This window comes from Equus quagga, chromosome 20 (genome assembly GCF_021613505.1).
Source record: "Equus quagga isolate Etosha38 chromosome 20, UCLA_HA_Equagga_1.0, whole genome shotgun sequence".
In the NCBI taxonomy this organism is placed as follows: domain Eukaryota; kingdom Metazoa; phylum Chordata; class Mammalia; order Perissodactyla; family Equidae; genus Equus; species Equus quagga.
The window spans coordinates 2627402-2649426 of NC_060286.1; the positions used below are offsets into that span (position 1 = coordinate 2627402).

Sequence of the window (22025 nt, forward strand, 5' to 3'; positions counted from 1 at the left end):
TACAGAAGCAAAAGGCATCTTTAAAGAAAGTACTCAACTGGTAAGCAAGCAGTTTCCCAGCTTACCAAAGATGGACTGTTCCTGTTAATACCACCATGATCTATAATTTTAAGAAAGTATTAACAGGCATTTTTTCCTTACCTGGCAAAAAATTCTAAAAATATTTATCCTATAATTTGTATAAAATAGGATTAGAGCTCATTCTTGCTACGTTCAGTGTATCAGGAGAAATCAGTAATCAGAGCTTGAAAAAGACATACATAGCAAAGTACTGTTAAAAGATTTATTGCAATAATACAATAAGTTTAGAAAACATTTGTATGACTCAAACTGGTCTGGAAGTCGCTCAGCAGTGGGAAATTCCTGCAACGTGACACCATGAGGGTACTGCGGTTCTGTCAACAGCAGGCCGCCAAATAGTCTCCCAAATCATCAACACACAAATCCTTAGCTGAAACCTGTCTGCCCCGCCCACTGCTGGCACCGCCTCCCCAGCTCACAGACCATAAACTCTTCTTAGTTATATTCCATTACAAAAAATCCTTAACAGACCATTTTAAGCAGCCTATTTGGTGCCTGTGGATTTTTATTAGTATTATCTTGTTTCAACAAATCACTTTAATATGGAAAACATGACCAAGTTCTATGGCTTTTTGTTTAAAAAAAATATCAGCTTCATTTTTTTAAAAAGCTGTTTACATATGGTTCTGGCACCTACATGAAAGATTTTAATGAGCAGCAAAGAGAGTAGAAAAAACAGTGGTTGAAATGTATATTTAAGAATATTTACAGGGTGAATCCAGTGCAAAATAAAACCAAAATATCTCAGCAGTGTAAGCCAGTATGTTGGTGTTCAAAACCATAAAGGGTTTGATCATTTAACCCTAAGTAAAGTGCCTCTAGTCGATATCAACAACAACAAAATACAGCCTCAGCACCCTCAACTCTCCACAGCCTTCCAGTTCTGTTGAATTATCTAGGGAGGAGTTTGTGGTCTCTGGACTCCATCCCTTAGCTTCCTCTCACATCATGGTTTCACAAGAGGCTTACCTGAGAAAACCAGGATGACTGCTTGTCTTTCAGCACAAGTCAATCTCTACCCTGAGCCCCAAATTCTAGTCTTCTCATTCTTGAAACTAAGCTGTTCTTTTTGAGAGTGGAAGTGCCTCGACAACTCTTCTCTCTGGGATTTTAAGTTCATCTGGAACCTGGTGAAGTCTACCCGGCCGACTCTCGGTGAACTACAGACCTGGCTGACGCAGTGCAAGCCCAGCAGGCATGAAGCTGAGCACTTGACACAGACACCGACTGTGGAAGAACCCACAAGGGGAAAATTCATAGTCAGGGAACATGGGACTCCTGGACAGGAATAAACACCCTTCTTCTGCAACTCTACCCGAAACTCTACCATCCACTAAAATATCCCAGCAGCAAAGGCTACAGATACAGCCTCGGATGTGGAGGCCAAGGATCAACTAGAATCATTACAACAAGAAAAGAGGCCAGGGCAGGGCGAGCCTCTGGACGGTGTAGCTGAGGTGCGACCAAGCTGATCACACTAACATGATGTGGTAATAATGTCTGTTAGGAAGTCTATTTCATAGGATTTCTTTTTGTAGTTGTTACACAGGATTTTTTTTGCAGTTATTAAAAATAAAAAACTTACAGACTTGTACATAATGCCTCTCTACAGTTTTCTTATAAGATTGTCACTAAGAGAATGATAAGACACATTGGCTGAAAATGAGCTCATGGTGAGGAACAGCTCTCCCTCCGCGCCTCCCCCTCCCCGGGGACAGAGCAGACACTAACAGCTGTGCTCATCTGCTCTGCATTTCCCAGGGAAGGCGGTGTCCTTAGAGCAACAGTGACCTCTAGGAAACAAATAAGCAGGATGGTCTTCCCTGGAAAACCCTGCCGCTAAAAGAAACTGGACACCACAAGAATGACCAGAGGCCACTTAGTTAAGTGGATTTAACCTGTGCCCGGGTAGGCATTTAGCTTACATAAGGGAATGACCTTAATGACTTATTTTTCACTCACAGAAAATAAGTTCACTTTCAAAATGCACATAGTGTGGATGGTAGGAATTAATAATCTAGGTAAGAATGGACTTAATTCCCCTCAGAATGCAAGAAGGCCAGGACGGTACTGCAGCCAGGGTTTCTTCTCTTCGTGGATGTGGGGCCTCAGGAAAAAAGACCTTAGTCTCTTTGGTGCGTGAGGAGGAAGGAAAACAGGAATGTCTGACAAGCTATGACAGAGCAGCACAAATGAAATTAATTTATCTAACCCTTCCAAACAAGCCCAACCCTTGACCTAAAAACCAAACGTGATCAAATCATGAAGAAGTCAAGTATTTCAAATTGCCTGCTGGTTCTCTGTACAAAAAACAAAGGCATAAAAACAAACTCATATTAAACAGTTTTTATCTTTCAAGTCCCAGTCATCAATTTCCTTGTGATTCATACTCTAAAATGTGAAGTGTTAGGAACAGTGTCAGCGTCACGAGGACCAACCCCTTAGCCCCTGTCTCTGGGTCGTGTGGCCGGTGACTGGAGGGAGCCCAAATGAACTTCTGCCGCAACAGAACTGACCACGTGCACAGGTCCTTCTTCCACCAACACCAGGCTGGGTGAAGGACCTTTGACCCCTCTATTATCATAAGTATGTTGGCCACCACCACTGGCCATCTGACAAATAGAAATGCTTGTCTCCCTGCTTTAAAAAAAAAATAACAGTTGAACCTCTTTTGTTCCAGGCACTATGTTAGCTAAACACATGAAGTTTACCAGAGCCTAGTGGAAAAACTTTCTTGATGCAAATTTGGCATGTTTTGGTCCATGCTCGTTAACGGTGTCCAGTGTAAGCTCTAAACCAGGAGGTCACCGAGGCTGCGGCCGAGGAGATCATCCCGCCCGCACTGCTGCTCGCGATGGGCGGGGACACCTGGCTGCTCTGGCTCTGGGAGACTTCCACAGGCTGGGAAGGGATATCACAAAAGCGGGGGCTCGGCAGGTTCTCCCAGTCTGTGCCCAGGTCGGTCTCCTCGTCACTCATGCGCTCGTCTCCACTCTCATCTGATTCTCCAGTAACTCCGGGATCCACAAATTCCATCGACTCCTCAAGGTCTGCTCGCACTTCAAAGGGTCCTGACCTGTGTGCAGACAGCGAGGGGCCTCTTTAAGACAACCACCATTCTTACTGCATGGGACAACAGGTGACCTAAGACCTGATGGGACACAGGAGACCCAGAGCCATCACTGCACCCATTTCCTAAGTCTGCACTGTGCCCACTGTTGGTCTATATCTGTGTTTTTCTTTACCTAAATAATAACTGCCATCCAGTAATGAATACAATCATGCATGATACAACACTTTTCCTCCAGTCTATCTATTATTAGTGAAGACCCTGGATGGAAAAGAACCCGTGCACTGAGACTGTCCATGCTGGTACAAAGGATGATCTGATGATCACCTGTAAACAGCTGTGGTCTCGATGCATCCCAGCGAGACGAGTGTGACAGAGTCGCGTGATGTACTCTCTGGACTATCAGTTAGTGGAACAAGTAATGAACCGTACACAAAGAAACTGTACAGATGTCCTCTGCCTTAGGGAAGCCCTCAATTGTTAAACTCAAGATTCAGAACGGCTAAATGATCTGGTTGTGTGCATGTTAGGAGAGCTTCCTTGGGCTGGTGTCAACAGCAGGCTCCTGCACACACGGTAAGATAGCATCACGTCATTTTCTAGGGACACGTGTGACACAGAATGAGACATGACTACAGAATACATTCAGCTGCAATAGTGTACATTTCTGCACTGGATTTCCGGAAAAAACTATTTCTATTTCTCAAAGGTCCCTAATGAGGCCCTCACCTCCAACCTAATGACTGTTCTCAGGCCTCAGCCCCTGTGACGGCTCCACAGCGCCACTGCGGAAGCGTGTGAGCGAGTCCCACTCAGGCCTTCTGCTGCTTTTCCCCTGCCCCCTTCACAGTGCCCATCAGCTCTTCCAGGGGAGCCAGGCTGCATTTCCTTTGGGTTGGCAATCACCCCACTCACTGCCCCTCCACGGGATGTCCCTGCAGCCGGCTAGAGGGTGGGACCAAGTCCCTCAGCAGCCCGTCTCTCCGCTGTTGTCCAAAGATAAAGACACAATGCCTCTGTTCATTTAAGAGTTTCACTGATAATTACTTCGGGGAAAAATGACAGAGATTAGCAAAAGTAACAGATAGAAATGGGAAACATCATGGAACTGTGTAGCCTGTCATTGTAGTCTGTCGTCCCAAATCCTTTACAGCCGTTATAATGCTAAAGGCTAGTGCTGGCCTCCAGCAACGCCTCTTCAGACCTGCAGCTTCGGACTCGCTTCCTCCAGGGTCAGGCAGCCTTCACCCTCCCAAGCCAGCCCTGCTTCCCAGCTGGAACACAGCGACAGTTCCTAGCTAACATTTCTGTTCCAGACAGTTTTTAGAGCTTTCAAGCCTTCATTAAATTGGAAGATGCACCACAGTGTTGACCTGTGGTCTCCAGTGAACAATTTGCATTTCACAGAGCCCCTCAGACCGGGGCTCTCAAGTTTGCCAGGCCTCCCTCCTGCCCAGAAGTCCTTATGCGAAGGGAGAAAAAACCGGGGGGGAAGTTCTCCCCAGTCCTTCTACCTCCCCCTGAAACCTTCTCAAACCGACCAGTAACCGCTGCAACCAGCATCCTAGCTGGGTATCCCTTTGATGTTTCCTTAAGGTTTTCCTTACAGTTCATTTCCTTTTCCCCTTCCCTTTTTCTTTTCCTTGGCAAACAGGTCTACTCCAAAGCCATCTTTTCAGATTCCTCTCCTCCTACCTCCGCTCCCCAAAACCTTCCTGCCTGCCAGAGCTCTCTGTCTGAGGGTTGCTAACCTCTCAGACTCTCTTCTCAGATATCTGAGCCAGTCAACCAGCCCCAACACAAGCCAGCTGGAACTCCTCCCCTCCTCCCTCATGTTCCTACAGGATATCACCAAATAAGTCCTCTTTCCATCCTCAGTGTGTCCCCCAGTTCAGGTCTTCAGTGTATACCATCACTTCCCGGCCAGAGTCCCATCTCCAGTTAGCCCTGCCCGCCTCAGTTTGCCAGATAGCTGCCTCTCTCCTTGTGGTGTCTGTCTACTAAAAATGTTCACAGTCCAAGTACCTTAGCTGGGCCCCCTCCTTTCCTAAACACAGGCTTTCTGATCCTGTTCTGTTCAGGGTTACTGTCCAGGCCCAGCTGTTTCTGTTCTGTTCCTCCTTGATGCTGCCTCACCTACTCATGGGGTCTTTCTCACCGTGAGACTGCCATCGTCCCCAGATCCCTTCTTTAAGGGTTTTCCCAGGAGACAGGCAGCACTGATAGATGTCAAAGGGGAAATAACACTTCCTCAAAGCAGAGAGCTCCCTGCCTGAAGCCCCCTGGACTCCAGGTCTCTGCTTGGAATCCCACAGAGCGGAGTCCACTTGGCATGGAGTGCCTGCTCGATTAAGTACTTCAAATGAAAAATAAACTAGCGGATGATTCCCCAAGTGGCCAGCTGGAACAATTTTAGTTCCAATGAGTAACCTACATTTCTGAGAACCTGCAGGAGAAGACATTTCTCCACTCAATGCCTCTCTCCCATCACTTCTAGCTTAGAGATCTATCACCTGCCCAGCATACTCTGAGCCACACACACATCACACAGAATTAACCTGCAAAAGAATTAAGTCTTTTTCACTTAATGTTTTCGGGGAATAGAGATTATAAAATAATTCCTGTTAATTTTCAGCTCAGCAGAATAATTGGTGTATTTTTATTTAAGACCTTGAAGCCAGAGTACTCATTTTCTCAGGATGGTGCAGAGAGTTTATTGATTAAGGCAGCAAAATGATTTTTTTGTGTCTTTGTACTATTTTTATTTTTTGTAACCTTTCTCTAAGTTTGAATTTATTTCAAATAAAAAAGTTTACATTGAATTCAGGATGGGATCCTCTCAGTTCAGCTAGTCTCAGGAGAAACAGGAAGTCCCACCCAGGCTCCATCAATAATCTCTGTAAGCCTTCATTCTGAGAGGTGAGTGTGAGAAGGGGGCTTCCGTATGTGTACTTCTGGAGGACACAGACTCTAAATGGACAGCTGACTCCAGGGCAAGCCCACAGAAAACTTCAGACCTCCAGGGACATCCCCTCTAGTAGGAGACTGTCTATTTTCCCAAACCACCACCAACACTGGATATCATCTTTTCTTTCCCTTCTTGCCAAACAGATGGCTAAAAACTGGAAACCTGTTTTGAACTGCATTGCTTTATTCTTGATTGAGGCTAAAGATTTTCGTCATTGAAAACTGATGACTTGAATTTTGTGTGTGTGAGTTACCTGCCTGCATCCTTGGTCTAGGCTTCCGTTAGGCTGTGTCTCTTTCATTGATCTGAAAGCTTGCTTTCAGTAGTCTAGATTTTAATCCACTGTCTGTTATATAGGTTGCAAAACCTATCTATGGCCTGTCTTTTAACTTTATGATACCTTTTATCAGAGACATTTAAAGTTTTTACACAGTAAAATGTGTAACCCCTTTCCTTTATGGTCTTTGGATTTTGTGGTTTATTTTTTTTATTTTAAATTTATTTTTTAAATTAAGGCCTTTTACATCAACTGGAATTTATTTTTGTATGTGGAATGTGTTAATCCAACTTTTCCCCGACATGAATACCCAGCCGGCCCACCACTGAGCTGCTCTGTGTTTCAGCGTGCCGCTCCTGTCATACGATGCATGATATTCCCACAGACAGGGCTGTTTCTGGCTCTTTATTCTCTTCCTCTACTCACTCCACCTATTTGCATGCTAACAGCACCCTGTTTTAATTAACTTCAGACTGTGTTTTCAAAGGGGCCAAGCCTATCTGGTATTATTCTTTTTCAAAATTTCCTTGCAGACTGTGTTTCTAGCTAACTTTAGAATCAGCTGGTTAAAGTTACAGGAAATATCTTTTGAAATTCGGACCAGGTTTCCTTTTGGGGAGAAATAGCATTTTACAATACTGAGCCTTCCCATCCTAGAAAATCATAAGGGTCTTCAGTGCCTCCCACCTTCCTTCCTTCAGTCCGGCACCTCATACAGCACAGTGCCTGGCAAACACTCAAGAAATACATGTTGCGTAATTAAAAAGTTTCTTCATTTTCTTACATAGGTTTGCATATACTTTGTAAGGATTATTCCTGTATACAGTAGTCCCCTCTTGTCCGCAGTTTCGATCTCTGAGGTTTCAGTTACCATGGTCAAACTGAGGCCCAAAATATTCAATAGAACATTCCAGAAATAAATAACGCACAAAATTGAAATCTCGCATCCTCCAACCCCATCCTGCCTGGACAGGCCCCACCCAGCGCCTCCACACCGTATACACTACCCATCTGTCACTCACTCAGTAGCTGTCTTTTATCAGATTGACTGTCACAGCATCACACTGCTTGTGTTCAAGTCACCCTTATCTTACTCAATAATGGCCCCAGAGCACGAGAGCAGTGATGCTGGCAATTCAGATACGCCAGAGAGAAGCTATAAAGTGCTTCCTTTAAATGAAAAGGTGAAAGTTCTCAACTTAATAAGGAAAGAAAAAAATCGTATGCTGAGGTTGATAAGATCTTTGGTAACTTTTATTACAGTATATTGTTATAATTCTTCTATTTTATTATTAGTTATTGTTAATCTCTTCCTGTGCCTACTTTATAAACAAAACTTTACCGTAGTTATACACGTATAGGAAAAAACACAGTATATATAGGCTTCTGTGCTATCTGTGGTTTCAGGCATCCACTGGGGGTCTTGGGATATCCATGGGGTCCCCCACGGATAAGTGGGGACTACTGTAATTTATAGTTTTTGTTCCTACAAGTAAAAGGGACCTCTTTTCCACTACATTTTCTAACTGGTTGTTGTTGGCATATAAGAAAGCCATACAGCAGCCAGCCCAGTGGTGAAGTGGTTAAGCGTGCAAGTTCCGCTTCGGCGGCCTGGGGTTCACCGGTTCGGATCCCGGGTACAGACATGGCACCACTTGGCAAGCCATGCTGTGGCAGGCATCCCGCATATAAAATAGAGGAAGATGGGCACAGATGTTAGCTCAGAGCCAGTCTTCCTCAGCAAAAAGAAGAGGATTGGTGGCAGATGTTAGCTCAGGGCTAATCTTCCTCAAAAAAGAAAGCCATACAAACTGCTTTTTCTATGTCAATCTTATATCTAGTCACCATACTGAACTATCATTTCTAATAGATTTTTGGTTCTCTTGGATATCTAGTTCAGTAAGCATACCATCTATAATAATGCCAATTTATTCTTTCTTTCCAATGTAAATACATCTTACTTGTTTGTGAAAATGTTTTGCCTTGGCTGGTCCTCCAGAGCAATGTTAACATAGCAATGATAGTAGGCATCCTTGTTTTTTTCCTGACTGTAGAATGCTTCTATTAAATATCTATGTAAGTAATATGTCATTAAGTGTAGTGTTTGCTGTAGGTTTATAGTGGATATCCTTTCTTCATAATCTATTTTTTTAATGATTTTTTAAGGCTTTAATTTTTTTTGCCCTCCCCAAAGCCCCAGTATATAGTTGTATATTCTAGTTCTGAGTCCTTCTAGTTCTTCTAAGTGAGCCACCACCACAGCATGGCTACTGACGGACGAGTGGTGTGGTTCCACACCCAGTAACCGAACCTGGGCGGCCCAAGTGGTGAGTGCGCTGAACTCTAACCAGTAGGCAATCAGGGCTGGCTCCAAATCTATTTTTCATTTGCTAATAGTTTTCTATACTTATTAATGGGAACTGAGTTTATTCATTGTTTTTCTGGCATCTATCAGGTTGACCTTACGTTTTTTCATCTTTAATCTGTTAACGTGATGAAGTACTCTGCGTTGGTTAAAAGCATGAGTACCTCCTACTCTGGAGTCAGCCAGATGTGTGCTGGGACCCGGGCTCCACCACTTTTACTGGCTCTGTGATCACAGGCATGAGTTACTTAACCACACTAAGCCTCAGTTACCCCCTCAGTAAAGTGAGAATAATCATCTTACCTCTGATTTAAGGCATGTAAAGTAGTTGGCCCAGTGTCAACAAATATTGGCTCTTATTACTAAGGATATATTTCATAATGTTGAACTCTTTGCAAATAAGGTACAGAGAGGATGGCAAGCTAACCCACAGAAATCAACCACTGAAACTGGCATAGACTTCTAATAGGCTTCTGCGGCTTGTGAACTAATAAATGGGATTTGGGATGAGGGGCGTGAACTTCCTAAAAAATGGCACAAAATTCTGGGTGTATGTACAGTTTCCTGGAGAGACTTCACAGCTTTTTCCAAAGGGGTCTACATCCCAGAAAAGTTAACTACTGTTTTAGGTTGGGGGAGGGTAGATGAGGAGAGAGAAACACAAGACAATGGTTAAGGGCAGATTACCATGGAAAGTTCCCTGCCACATGGAGGAAGCCAGGCACCCTGGTGGTGGAGGGACTCCCCTTGAGCCTTGTTCCAGGGTCACAGCAAAAGGACGATGGGGAAGGGAGTCCCAAAAGAACATTCCACCTTTTATTCTTCTTTGTTGTCTTTCAAAAGTGCAAATACGTTATTAACCAAGTCATATCTGCAGACATGTATGGACGGACTGCTCAGAGCACAGAACAAAGAGAAGCGTGCAGAGAAGGGGTGCTTGGATGGTACCAGAGGTCAGCCTCATCAATGTCAGACTTGCGCAGGCTGAGAGGCTAAAAAGATCTCAGAGACCAGTCCTGCTTGGTCTTTTTTGTTACTGACTCCTGTTTTCAAGCTAATGAATTTCAAACTAGTTCATCCCATAAACTTCCAGTACCCTTTATCACCAACAAATGGCAGCCAGATCAACTCCGTGACAAAAAGAAAACTGTGAAGAATTGTTATGATGGGGAGGAATGAGCAGGCACAGAAGATGATGCATGAGAAACAAGGCAGACACTAGGCAGGGCTAGAGAAGAAACAACGTGGATTCAAAGAAACGGCGTTTGGTCTTCAAGGGACAGCACAAGAAGGGCCCACGCCAGGAGCACTGGCTGCTTCTATTCTGTTTTCGGTGTTAAGAATGTTTGATATTAATTTGCTCTGAGAAGGGATTATGTGAGGACCATAAAGGTTCAAATATGATCAGCCATTGCTGCCTTCTGGGTAGGACCGCATTATGTTTGTCCTTTCTGGAGCGTCTGGGGCTGGAGACCAGGCCCCTGTGCCCTGCCAACAGGTCTACTTAAAAGTAGTCACAACAGCGCCACTTAGAGAAAAGCAACAAACACCCTTCTTACCTGCCTAGGTGTTCAGAGCTCGGGCTGACCAGGTACATCAGATTCCGGAGGGTGTGCAGTGGTTGTAATTGATCTAAATTTACATGCTAGAAAAAGCAAAACAAGGATTAATACTTTCAACCATGTAACAAATTAGAACTCAGCCCGCAGCACACTGTCCATACCTGAGAGAAGCACAGGTAAAGAATGTTGGCATTCAGCTTCTTCACCGCTCGAGTAAATTTCTGTCTGCTGAGATTTTCCCCACAAAATTCACTGTAAAGCAAACACACAATTTGTCAGGTTGTATTTTTGGAGGGAATTCTAATGTTCACGTTAAGAGGTTTGTTCTGGAGAGCGTGCTTCACAGGACAATTCAGGGTAAGACCTGTGCTGTCGCCCCGGCCCCTTAAATGAACGGCACTGAACGGAAACTTTCTAGGGATGAACTGCTGCCCTCACAGCGGTTTCACTGCATCTATCAAAATTGCAACTGCACGCAGCCTTTGACCAAGCAATGCCACTTCTGAAAACTTATCCTACACAAATATTTTTCATACAAATACATTTCACACTTACGAAATGATGAATGCACAAAACTGTTCCTTGAGGTACAAAGAGGGGATGGGTAAGATCTTGGCACATTTATACAAAGGAAAACTCTGCAGCTGTCTACTTTATGCAGAATGACAGCTGAAAGCTCACAATGGCCCCAAGCAATGTGCACTCTCCCCTCCTCACTCGCAGCTCTCTCTCTCCAGGGCCTGGCACTCGCCATCCTCTCTGCCCGCACCCTCTCTCCCTCAGATTCCCACATGATCACATGCCTGCCTGCTGAAACACAGCAAGCCCTCCCCCCATCCACACGCCCTTTCTCTCACCTGCTTTAATGTTCTCCACAGCACTTATCACCATTGGACATACTGTTTATTTATTATTTGTCCCTCCATTAAAATGTAAGTGCCAAGAAGGCAGGGATTCTCTTCTCATTACCACTGTACCCCCCACTCAGTGTCTAGAACAGTGCCTGGAGCACAGTAGGTGCTCAATAAATATTTGTTAAATAAATACTTAAAAAGCAAAGTACATAACACCTTAGTATAGCATGGTAGCTTCTGTGTGTAAAAGGGGAGGGGGATGGTAATAATACATATTTATATTTGCTTGAAATGCAAGGATAACTGGAAGGGGGGTCGGAGGGTCTTAGTAGGAACTAGATAAGACTGTAAACCTTTACATTTTTTTGGAATTATAAACATTTTTTATTTTTAAAAAATCAAACAAAAAATATTCAAGTGTTACAGTTTACCCAGTTCTCACACATGAGCATACCTTCTGAATACCTGGTTTTTCCTTCAATTATTTTTTTCAAGTTGGAGAATTCTCCGTGGTCTTCTCAAAGACTTCAGGTGCAATTGTAAGATAATGAAACAAATTTGCACAATAGCTAATGCTCTTGAAATTAATCTCAATATTTCATAGTTAGACTTCTTCTTGGTAATACTTAAATTCTTATTTTTGGGTTTTTTTTAAAGATTGGCAACTGTGCTAACATCTGTTACCAAACTTTTTTTTTTTTTTCCTTCTTCTCCCCAAATCCCCTGAGTAGACAGTTGTATATTTTTGGTTGTGGGTCCTTCTAGCTGTGGCATGTGGGATGCCGCCTCAGTGTGGCCTGATGAGCGGCGCCATGTCCGCGCCCGGGATCCAAACTGGTGAAACCCTGGGCCACCAAAGTGAAGTACACGAACTTAACCACTCAGCCATGGGGCCAGCCCCTTATTTTCGGTTTAATTAGAATAAATAAAACACAACAGGAACATGAGAGATCCATGATAAAGATGACATCACCACTTTCAATTACTTGCCTGTTGCACAGCTTTTTGGGAAGATTCACATCAAGTATATGAGACAAAATGTTGACCAGCTGAGTTGCAAAGCACAATGCGGCACTGATTGTGTGGGCGGGGTTATTATGCTCCATGTCTAAAGTACAAAAACAACCACCATACACAAAACAAGGTTCATTTCAACAACAATATTAATGCATTTAGATTTTACGATTTGTAATTTTGTCATTACATTACTGATAGCTTGTTTTACTCCTTACTAATAAAAGGTCCATGGCCAGACATTAACGCTTCATCGTTTATGGTTTTTGCTCAGTGGAATGTAACCTAAGCAAATGGGCCTAAAGCGGCTCAGCATACATGAAATTAAAGTGTGACCTGCTTGGACCAAATAATGTAGTATTTAGCAGAACAATTAATGCCCAACTTAAATGTCACCTCCTCAGAGAGGCCTCCCCTGATTACGCTATGGAAGAGCAGTCCCTTCCTCTGTAGCCATGCCCCATGGTGGTCCTCATTCTGTCCAGGGCATGCACTCAGGTATGGTGCCTTTCATCACCACCTGCTTCCCGGCCTCTCCACAGAAAGGCAAAGGGCTACACCTGTGCTGGGGACCTCACCTCTGTACCACCAGCACTGCGCATGACAGAAAGCACAGACTCACTAACTATTCGCTGAAGGGCCAAATGAACAATCCTTCTCCACCAAAGAGAAGCTGCAGGTGTTTTAAAGGGTTTTTCTATTAGGGTATTTCAGTCTCCATTTAGGACTGCTAAAACAAGCTCTTTACAAAGTTAGAAACTACAGAAATGGGACTCAACGGGCTAAATATACTTCTTTAAACACTGATGTCTTTTTATATAAATAAAGCAGTATCGACCCCCAAAAGGTGAAATATCTAAATACATATTTTCAGTCCATCCACCGATGGATAAACAAAATGTGGTATATCCATACAATGCAATATTATTCAGTCATAAAAAGAATGAAATGCTGATACATGCTACAATGTGGATGAAATCTGAAAACACTGTTTTAAGTGAAAAAAGCCAGACGCAAAACACCATGTATTGTATGACCCCATTTATATGAAATGTGCAGGACAGACATCTCATCTATAGGGACGGAAAGCAGATTAGGGCCAGGAGGAGGGCAGAGAAGGAGTGACAGCTTCAGGCCCCAGAGTTTCTGTCTGGGATGATGAAGATGCTTTGGAACTAGACAGAGGTGATAGCTGCAAAGCGCGGTGAATGAACTAAATGCCACTGAATTGTTCACTTTAAAATGGTTCATTTTGTTATACAAATTTTACCTTAATTAAAAAATACATATAATTATAAAAGTTTTCACAGACTATTTTGCTTCTTACCAGGTCCCTGTGTGGTTTTCTTCTCTTCCACCCAACTGTAGTAGGCAGAGTAGTCCCCATTGCTGGGAAGGCTAATCCAGGGCCCCGTAATGCTAATGCTGGTGTCCCCATTGTGATCATCACAGACCCATCTCCCCGAGAGGTAAGTTGTCCTCCGGGCTTCAGCAAGCTTGCTCACAGTGCTAGAGGTCATGGCACTGTCACTCTCTGAAGACACATCTGCAGGATCTCTAAAAATCAGAAGATGCACATGGATTTCAAGAGACGGGGTTTTAAAGAGCATGCAACATACTCACCAGATTTGCAGAACATTGGAAAGATGCACAGAAGGGCAGGAATCTAACTGGAATATACAGAGATAAGTAATTCTATCAGAGATGAGCATCAAACCAGCTGTGGCACAGAAGCGCACACCAGTGTGAGGAAGGCGGCACCAAGGCCTAGGGCTTCAAGTATTGTTAGGTTCTCAAACTCTTTGGTCTCAAGACCCCTTTTACCAACCATGGCAGTTTGACATGTGGCAAAAGCGCTTTCTGCATACTTCCCATTTCATCAGATGGCACGTTAAAAAGACGTGTATGCAAGGGTCAAGACATAGTAAAATTTAAATCAAGTTAACAATTTCTACTGTTGCTTCTTGATGTGAAACTGGCTTTTATTCGAACTGCAAGTACATGGTGGAATACAGTGACTATTAATATAGTTTGGTGTCACTGCCAAAATGTTAAGGTGCACAAGCTTCTACCCAGCATGGCTTTTGAGCCACCAGTGCAAATGTCAACATGGTGACAAAGGAAAATAAAGTGTATTATTATAAAAATAGTTTTGACTGCATGGACCCCCGAAAGAGTCTCAGGGACCCGCAGAGGTCCAGAGACCACAATTACAACTGCTGGCCTAGAGAGTGGAATGGGAATGAGAAGTCACAGCAGGTACAAATGCACGGTGGAGGGAAGAACAAAGTGTGTTTGGGAGGCAAAGACGCTCAGTGCAGTTGTGTGTAGCATGCAGGAGGGCAGTGCCAGGAGACGGTGTTGGAAGAGCAGGCAGGAAACGGGCACACTGGGAGGGGCCTTCCGTGCTGCACTGTTTAGATTCTGTTCTCTTGGCCAGCGGTTCTCAGTCCTTTTTCCTTCTGCCACAACACACACGTAAGATAAGTCCAACTGGCTGTCACTGATAACACGCGGGGCGAGAGTACTACAGCCAATTCTACGCCGGGCCTCTACCTTTTCTTTGTCCTACTCAAGGAAGTGTGAGAAATGTGAATGAACAAGAAATCTTATAGGGATAACTTCAAAACTATCAGCTTAAAATAATTAACGGTGTATAATAATATATACTAACATAAAAGACTTAAACAGTACAGGTATAGAGGAGAAAGTTTTTCTCCATGTTTTCTCTTCCGCGACTTTGTCTTCAGTTGTCAGCCTCCTTAGTCTCCAAAAATCTGGACTGTGTCTGAGTCTTTGTCTGCTGTAAGGTGCTTTAACGTTGATAGCTTGGCCCATCAGAATTTAATTTGGCATGTTTCTGTTTTGTCAGCTGTTTTCTCCCCAAAGGCCTGGCCAGCTCTCTTTATGGCAATTTTTGGATAATCCAACTTTCCCCACTAATCTAAAATGCCACCTTAGGGTCTATTTCTGAACTTTCTATTCTGCTCTACTTTGAATCTGCCTTTTTATTTCTACATTTGCCAAATAATACTAAGGACAAATTACTTGGTAAGAATCAGAGAGCAGGTTTTCAAGCCAGAAGCAAGAATCAGACCTTTAAGCTTTCAGGAAGCTAACTGTGGCAACAGACAGAAGGACAGACTGAAGTAGGGGCAGTAAAGACTAGTAACAGTCCTAACCAGCAACAGTGCCCTGACTGTCCAATTCCAGGAAAAGGTGCTGGAAGCTGAGGGCAATCAGAAGAGACAGCAAATCCTGACGCTCAGTGAGAAAGCAAATGAAACTCTCCAGGGTAGTTTCCAAACCTGGATGATCATCAGCATCATCTGGAGAAGTTTAAAATAAAAGAATTCTGAGATGCACTGGGAGGTGTGTCCTCTGGAACCTGTATTTTTCAAAAGTTCCTGAGTGACTCTGATGAACAGCCAGGTGGGAACCACTGTCTTGTCCAACCCACTGACTCCTGAGGGTATCCACGCACTACCACCTTTGACTAAACTCCCAGTATCCAGTGCTTGACAGCAGCTAGTTACTAGGAAACGGCCAAGTCAAAGTGTCATGCCCACCAAATAAGAGACCCCAGCTCCAGGTGTTTTCTTCCATTTCAGCTCATCACTTCTTTTCGAAGTAGGCACTATTATCCCTATCTAACAGACAAGGAAATAAGACTTCGAGGTTCAAGGTTGAAGAACCTGCCTTACAGCATACAACTAATCAACAGTCCGGCTGGGACTGCAGCCAACAGCAGCCATGAGATGGCTCCTGATCAGAAGTGTGACTCAGCAGCTCATCTGGAAGCTCTGTCAGAGGACACAGCCTCAGCCCCAATCCTCGAGGGCCACCACCCTTCCCCTTGGCCACATCCCCGACTTCGTGCAGTACATGCTGTGTGCTGAAGCAGATAAGACTTCAGTTTGACTACTAGGAAAACCAATGATCCCAGAACAAGGCCCAATAAACAAGGTGCGGACATATTTGAGAAATACTTGATCTTTGGAACTTGATCTATCCCTAGAGGGAAAAGAGTCACTCACAGTACCTGACACCGGTCTTTACTTCCTCGATTGGAAAAATGACAGAGGTGAGCTCTAATATATGCGATCGCCGAAGATGTGCCAGACGCTCATAATGACTTCTCAAGTCAATGGTTTTTCTTTCTACCAAGTCACCAAGTTTGCGATTGTGCCTCTGAATCTTCTCCTTTTTCTCTTGATGCCGTTGCGCTCGAGTGTAAAGCTTCTGATTCTTTTCCTTGGTTTTGAGAAGGCCTTCAGAATCTAAAGGAGATAAATCACACTCAACAATTATCTCTACAAATAGTTCCTGGGAACTGCAGAACCCCACCTCGCAAGTCTAAGTGTCTTCCTGCAGCGCAAACTGGGAGGAAGTGAACCCTCAGTAAAATTAACTCGATAATGCTCACTAAGTGGAAACCGAGAGCTTAGTTCAAGTAGATATGACACATAAAAGCAAAGGGGACCACCACTAAAATGACTCTAAATCTCCATCTGTAATCATCGTTAGCAAGAATCGCTCAATGACTATCAAGTTTAAATTTAGCACAGGAAGTACCCGACTGTCTTACGGAAAGCACCAAAGAACAGCTATGTCGGGCAGAAAAGATAGCTAATTCAAGTTTGAAAAACTGCTGGCTACCTGATTTTCCTAAGAAACCTTTCAAGCGTGCGTTGGGTTACATTCAGACACCAAGGGTTAACCTCACAGCAGGTGGGCGTGCAGCAGAGAACTACACCAAGAGCTCTGAAAAGTTACAACGGAGTGCGGCGTCCCCTAGTAGGGTGGGAGCACCTATCTGATGAACGCCTCTCACCTGCCAGCGTTTTAGGCACTGCAAGGGCAACAAAAGCATCGCCACACAACCAGGAAAGGAGACAGACACTCATCCTGTCAGATTTCTGTCCTTTTTGTGGAGCTCCTTCAGGTTCTGCATCCGAACCTGCTAGGGTATTAGGTTGTAGCTAAACTTTGCTAGGGTGCCAAAAACAAGTAGTAAAATCTTAGACAGACACCTTGGAGCAACTTAGAAGGCTCAAACAAGTTCAAAATCAAGCTCATTATTTTTCCAGGAAAGCTCCCTCTTGATACATTTTAAGCCAGGTTCCCTACTTCATGAATATTTTTGACCTGTCCACTGCCTTAATCTGTCCCCCGATGGCCAACTCCATGAGCTGTCCTACAGGTGCTTATATCTAGTGCTTTCTTCTCACTCCCACCATCACAATCCTAGTTAACTCTCACCAAAACTCTGCCTATCTCCAGCTTGGCTCCACTCCACGCCTTCATGTCCTCTTTCCCTGGCTCAGTCTTCATAAACCATAGCCAATGCTCAGCAGTTCTCCACTGCCAATCAAATACAGACCAAGGACACCCTCGAGCCAGTATATATCCCCATTCCCTCTGCACATCCTGTACTCTAGCCTCACTCAATGACTAGATGCTTCAAACCCTTTCCACAAGGTAGAAGTACTTAAACAAATGTTTGGATGGATGGATGCTGAACCAGTTATTCTTCCCTAAATACTCACCCCTATCTTGTTGTTCAAATCAACGTCTCTCTAGGAGTGCTACTTGCTCCTATTCTCTGAATATCCAAACTGTGCTCATTCAGCAAAGCCCCTTTCCATGAAAGCTCCCCAGACCTCTCACTCCTCGGAACTCTACGGTAATGTGTATACCCAACCTATGGCTTGCAGCTTAGTTCTTTATACCAGGTCCACCAAAGCCTCGCTGTCTCCTGACTAGAATATAACAAGCATCTGATAAGTTGCCCTCTTCGACTGAGGACCACCGAACTCAGGTATTTCGTTGTAGGCGTAAGGTTTCTTATAGTTTTCTTTCTCCTTAGATGCATCTCTTTAGCACCCTGGCTCAATGTGAATGTCCTGAAGGTTAAGTCTCTTACTTTCCAGCAAACTCATTCATTTTCATGATCTCCACTGAGCCCTTCACAAGTGCCCAAGTGAATCTCTCTAGCCACAGCCCCAAGTCACATGGTGGTCAGATTTTCTGAGGATAGTTTCCAATTTAATATCATGACTCCTCACAGGAGGCAGGAAATCATCAGTTACCCACCTGCACTAGCACAGACTCAGCACACAGTTTAGTTTATCCTTTTCTCCATGCCACCTCCCCCTACAGTGCTGCCATTTCTGTAATCTACTCGTTTGTTTGGATAAATAACTTTGCAGCACAAACCAACTCAACTCTGAACCCAACTTCCCTATCTATGCCCTATAATGTATCTGTATTATTCTGTATCACGACATCTTAAGTCGAAAGAGTCTGGAGAAATATTCAACAAGCTCTATAGGTTATAACTTAGGCCCTTTTCTGAATATATGTGGTATTTCAACAACAAAGTTTTAAAAAAAGAAGAAAGACTATTTGTGGGTAGCAAGCTCTTAATCTGTGGCCCTGAGTGCATGCATAGCTTCTGGAATCCGTTAGCTCTCTTAAAATGATTTGCAAAATTTTGAGTCTAGTCTAGAGAGTAGCAACTAGACTGCATTTATGTTCTAAAGACCAGTGGTTCCCAACCCCGGCGGGTCATCGGAACCACCCAGAGCAGCGCTACTCAAAGTGTGGCCTATGGATCTGGGCCTGCCTGCAAACTTTTACCAGTCAGACAAGAGGAGTACAGACATACAGAGTAAGTTTAGAAACTTTTTTCTTTGACATGGTAATTTAATATTGCCAGGACATCCAAGTATGCAATCATTTTTCCAGTAATTCATTTTATTGTATTTTACAAAAGCATCAGTATCAATTTATGACAGACTGGAAATTAAAGAGAAAAAACTGGTCTTTCACTACAAATAGTTTAAGAACCAATGACCCAGTCCCCATGAGGGAGATTTTAATTTCCTACATCCAGGTGAGTCCCAGGATTCTCTATCTAGATTTCAAAAAGGTCACCAGGTGACTCTGATGATTTGCCAGGGATGGAAACCACTGTTATAGAACCATATCTTTTATTTTCTGTGGTTGTTGCTTTTTTGGGTGGAGAGGGGGCTAAGAATCCATCAAAAAGAGCTGATCAAGGTTATAAACTTGCTCATCAGAGAAATGTGCAAGCTCAGTAAATTCAGCAACTTCACGAGGTTCACAGATGCCCAGTGGCAAACCCCTGGTGTAAACACAGGGGAAGACGGGGAAAGAGGGCGAACTGATGCTGAGTCACGAGTCCCGCCACTGCCACTGAAGCAGAGCCTCTGGAGGATGCAGGCAAACCTCGGTGGATAATGGGCTCTCTGTAGCTCTGAGCACCTCTTCTCATGCTGCCCTGTGTCTCTAGCTTGTTATCCTGTGAAACTTCACAGGAGCACTTTATCAGGACCAACACTTTCAAAGGAAGCTTTTACATCCACTATAAAATACTTGCTTCTGAAAGCAATGAGTAGACAAGAAAGGGATTCACAAAGTATGACAGTGACTCATTCTAAACTTTAAACATCAACCTTCAGAAATACATAGACTATTTCCAAGGATACAGGATTTCTAAGAGGACTCTCTTAGATTTTGACAACCACCTATGATAAAGTATGAACTGCACAAATATATGTAAGACTAATACAGATTAAAATATGTATAAAGCTCACTGTGGGAGAAAAAGCCAATACTCTTTACTTCTAGTACAAACTAATAATTATTGTAAGTAAGTACCAAGTTAGACGCTGAGCTGCCTGTTAGCTAAGGCAGATGGGAAACATTCCCCAACCTTTTTAATTGAGTAAGGTAGTAAATTATTCAAAGGTTTTTACACAAAAATTTCTTATACACCTGTTTTACAAGGAGAGGAAGGCAAGTAGTCAACTTTCCCAGGTCGCTGTTGTCTCCCAACCCTCCTGTCTGTCTTTCCGTCTCTCTGGTTTACCAATCCCATGAAGTTCCACACAGGCCCTTTATCAGAGCTGCAGGGAGGGGGGCAAACTACTTACTTTTCTTCATTTCTTCATTTCCTTTACATATTGTTTGTTTCAGCTGCTCAATCCTCATCTTGCAGGACATTATTTTCCACCTCTTAAAAAATATATGCAATAAATATCAGAAACAGTTGTCTCTTATGATTAACATGATTATCGACCTGGTATCACCACTTATTTTCAGCTATATCTTAGAAAACATAATGAAGAAAAGACCAATATAATTATATTTATTATAGCTTTTGTAACGATGGTAGATTACAAAAAAGATAAAATGTTATTCTGGTTCAATGCAAAAGCTGCTAGGAAATTAAGAGAGAAAGAGACATTCACACCGTTCTTTTCTATGTGTTAATGAACATAGAGAAAAGTGTTGAAGGATATTCTCTTCACATGCTCTGTCTAATATAGCTTTTGGTCCAATATAGCTTTTGGATTTTAAAAGTCAATTAAAATTACATAAAATTTAAAAATCCAGTTCCTTACACTGCCCACATGTCAAGCGTTCAACACTACATGTGACTAATGGCTACCACATTGGTTGGTGTAGATAGAGGATATCTGCATCATCACAGAAAATTCTACTGAGGCACTACTCTAGAATCTCAGAAAATTCTATTGAGGCACTACTCTAGAATCTCAGTGCTGGTTATGGAGGTGACCATCAACATCACTGTATTAGCTCACTGATAGAATAAGCAAGTATTACTTGCAAAATAATAAAAACTGCAATAAAACAGAAGTTAAAAAAAAGTACATAACTCACATAAGATTTCTGGAAAAGCCTGAGAAAATTATATGAAACACGAAATTGCCTCTTTACATTACTGGGATTTAGGCACAGCTCCCCCCAAGGTGAATAAAGGATCAGTAAAAACGTGACCTAGTAGTAGTTAGTTAAAAAGTATGGTTATCTATTCTATAATGCCTCCATAAACGTGGGTAATTAAAACTTGAACAATGTTCAAATGTTGATGGCGTCTGACCCTTGTCTAAGTAGTCTGCTGGTACGAGACACAGAGCAGATCACAGAGATGCTCCAGGGGGAAAGTCCAGCCCCGCCAGGGGACTTGAGAGAGGCATCTGAAAACAGATCGTGGTGACTGATGGGTTCAGAAATGAATTGCAATGGGACATCTGCATTAGTCTTTCAGAATCAATATTGAATTTTGATACAAAAACTAGGAAATAGCACAGGGAATTTAGAAAAATGGGAATGAGATTCTTCATAAATAGCCTTTTACGCTCTTTTTCCATACAGCATGTTTTGTTTCTATATCATTCAGAACATGAGCTGAACGCACTTGTATCACATATTAAGTATTATTTACAAATTATGAATGATGCTTATTATTGTAAAAAAATTAACCACCACAGAAGAGACAAAAGAGAGTGACTGTTAGCCTGACTCCTTCCCACTCTTCAGGGGTAATCTCAATTAAAGTTGGATGTACATCTTTCAGATTTTTTTAGAGTATATTTATATTTAAAACACATACTTACACAAATGAAATCATACTTTACCATAGCCTATTTTCTGTTTGTTTTTCATTAAAAAACATATCTTGGACATCACTCCATATCAACCCGTATAGACTAACCACATTCTTTTTAACAGCTACACAGAATCATAATTATTCTCCTCATCCTGCCTGATGAGCATTTACATTATTCATGTTAACTTCACTACTAGTGATGCAGACAACCAGCTTCTTTGTCCATGATCTCTGCATTCATGTGCATTTTCTTAGGAGGAACACTGCCAGATATACCACACGCACATGCACAAAAAACTCAACAAACCACTACCAAATTGTCCCCCGAATAATATCTCAACGTGTGCTCCCACCAACAGTGAGGAAAAGTGTTATCAATCAAACTCCTTATT

At 43.0% G+C, this 22025-nt stretch overlaps 1 protein-coding gene across 1 annotated transcript in view; it reads right to left on the reverse strand.

Annotated features, from left to right (window-relative positions):
- Positions 1 to 269: 269 nt before the first annotated feature.
- Positions 270 to 22025, reverse strand: part of ATG14 (autophagy related 14) — a 37290-nt gene continuing 15534 nt past the window's right edge. Inside the window, exons 4-10 of the mRNA XM_046647233.1 lie at positions 20153 to 20234; positions 16234 to 16471; positions 13519 to 13748; positions 12168 to 12285; positions 10485 to 10575; positions 10321 to 10406; positions 270 to 3157 (exon numbers count right to left, since the gene is read on the reverse strand). Of these exons, the coding sequence (XP_046503189.1) occupies positions 2851 to 3157; positions 10321 to 10406; positions 10485 to 10575; positions 12168 to 12285; positions 13519 to 13748; positions 16234 to 16471; positions 20153 to 20234 (1152 nt within the window). The 3' untranslated portion in view covers positions 270 to 2850. The remainder of the gene's footprint in view (positions 3158 to 10320; positions 10407 to 10484; positions 10576 to 12167; positions 12286 to 13518; positions 13749 to 16233; positions 16472 to 20152; positions 20235 to 22025) is intronic.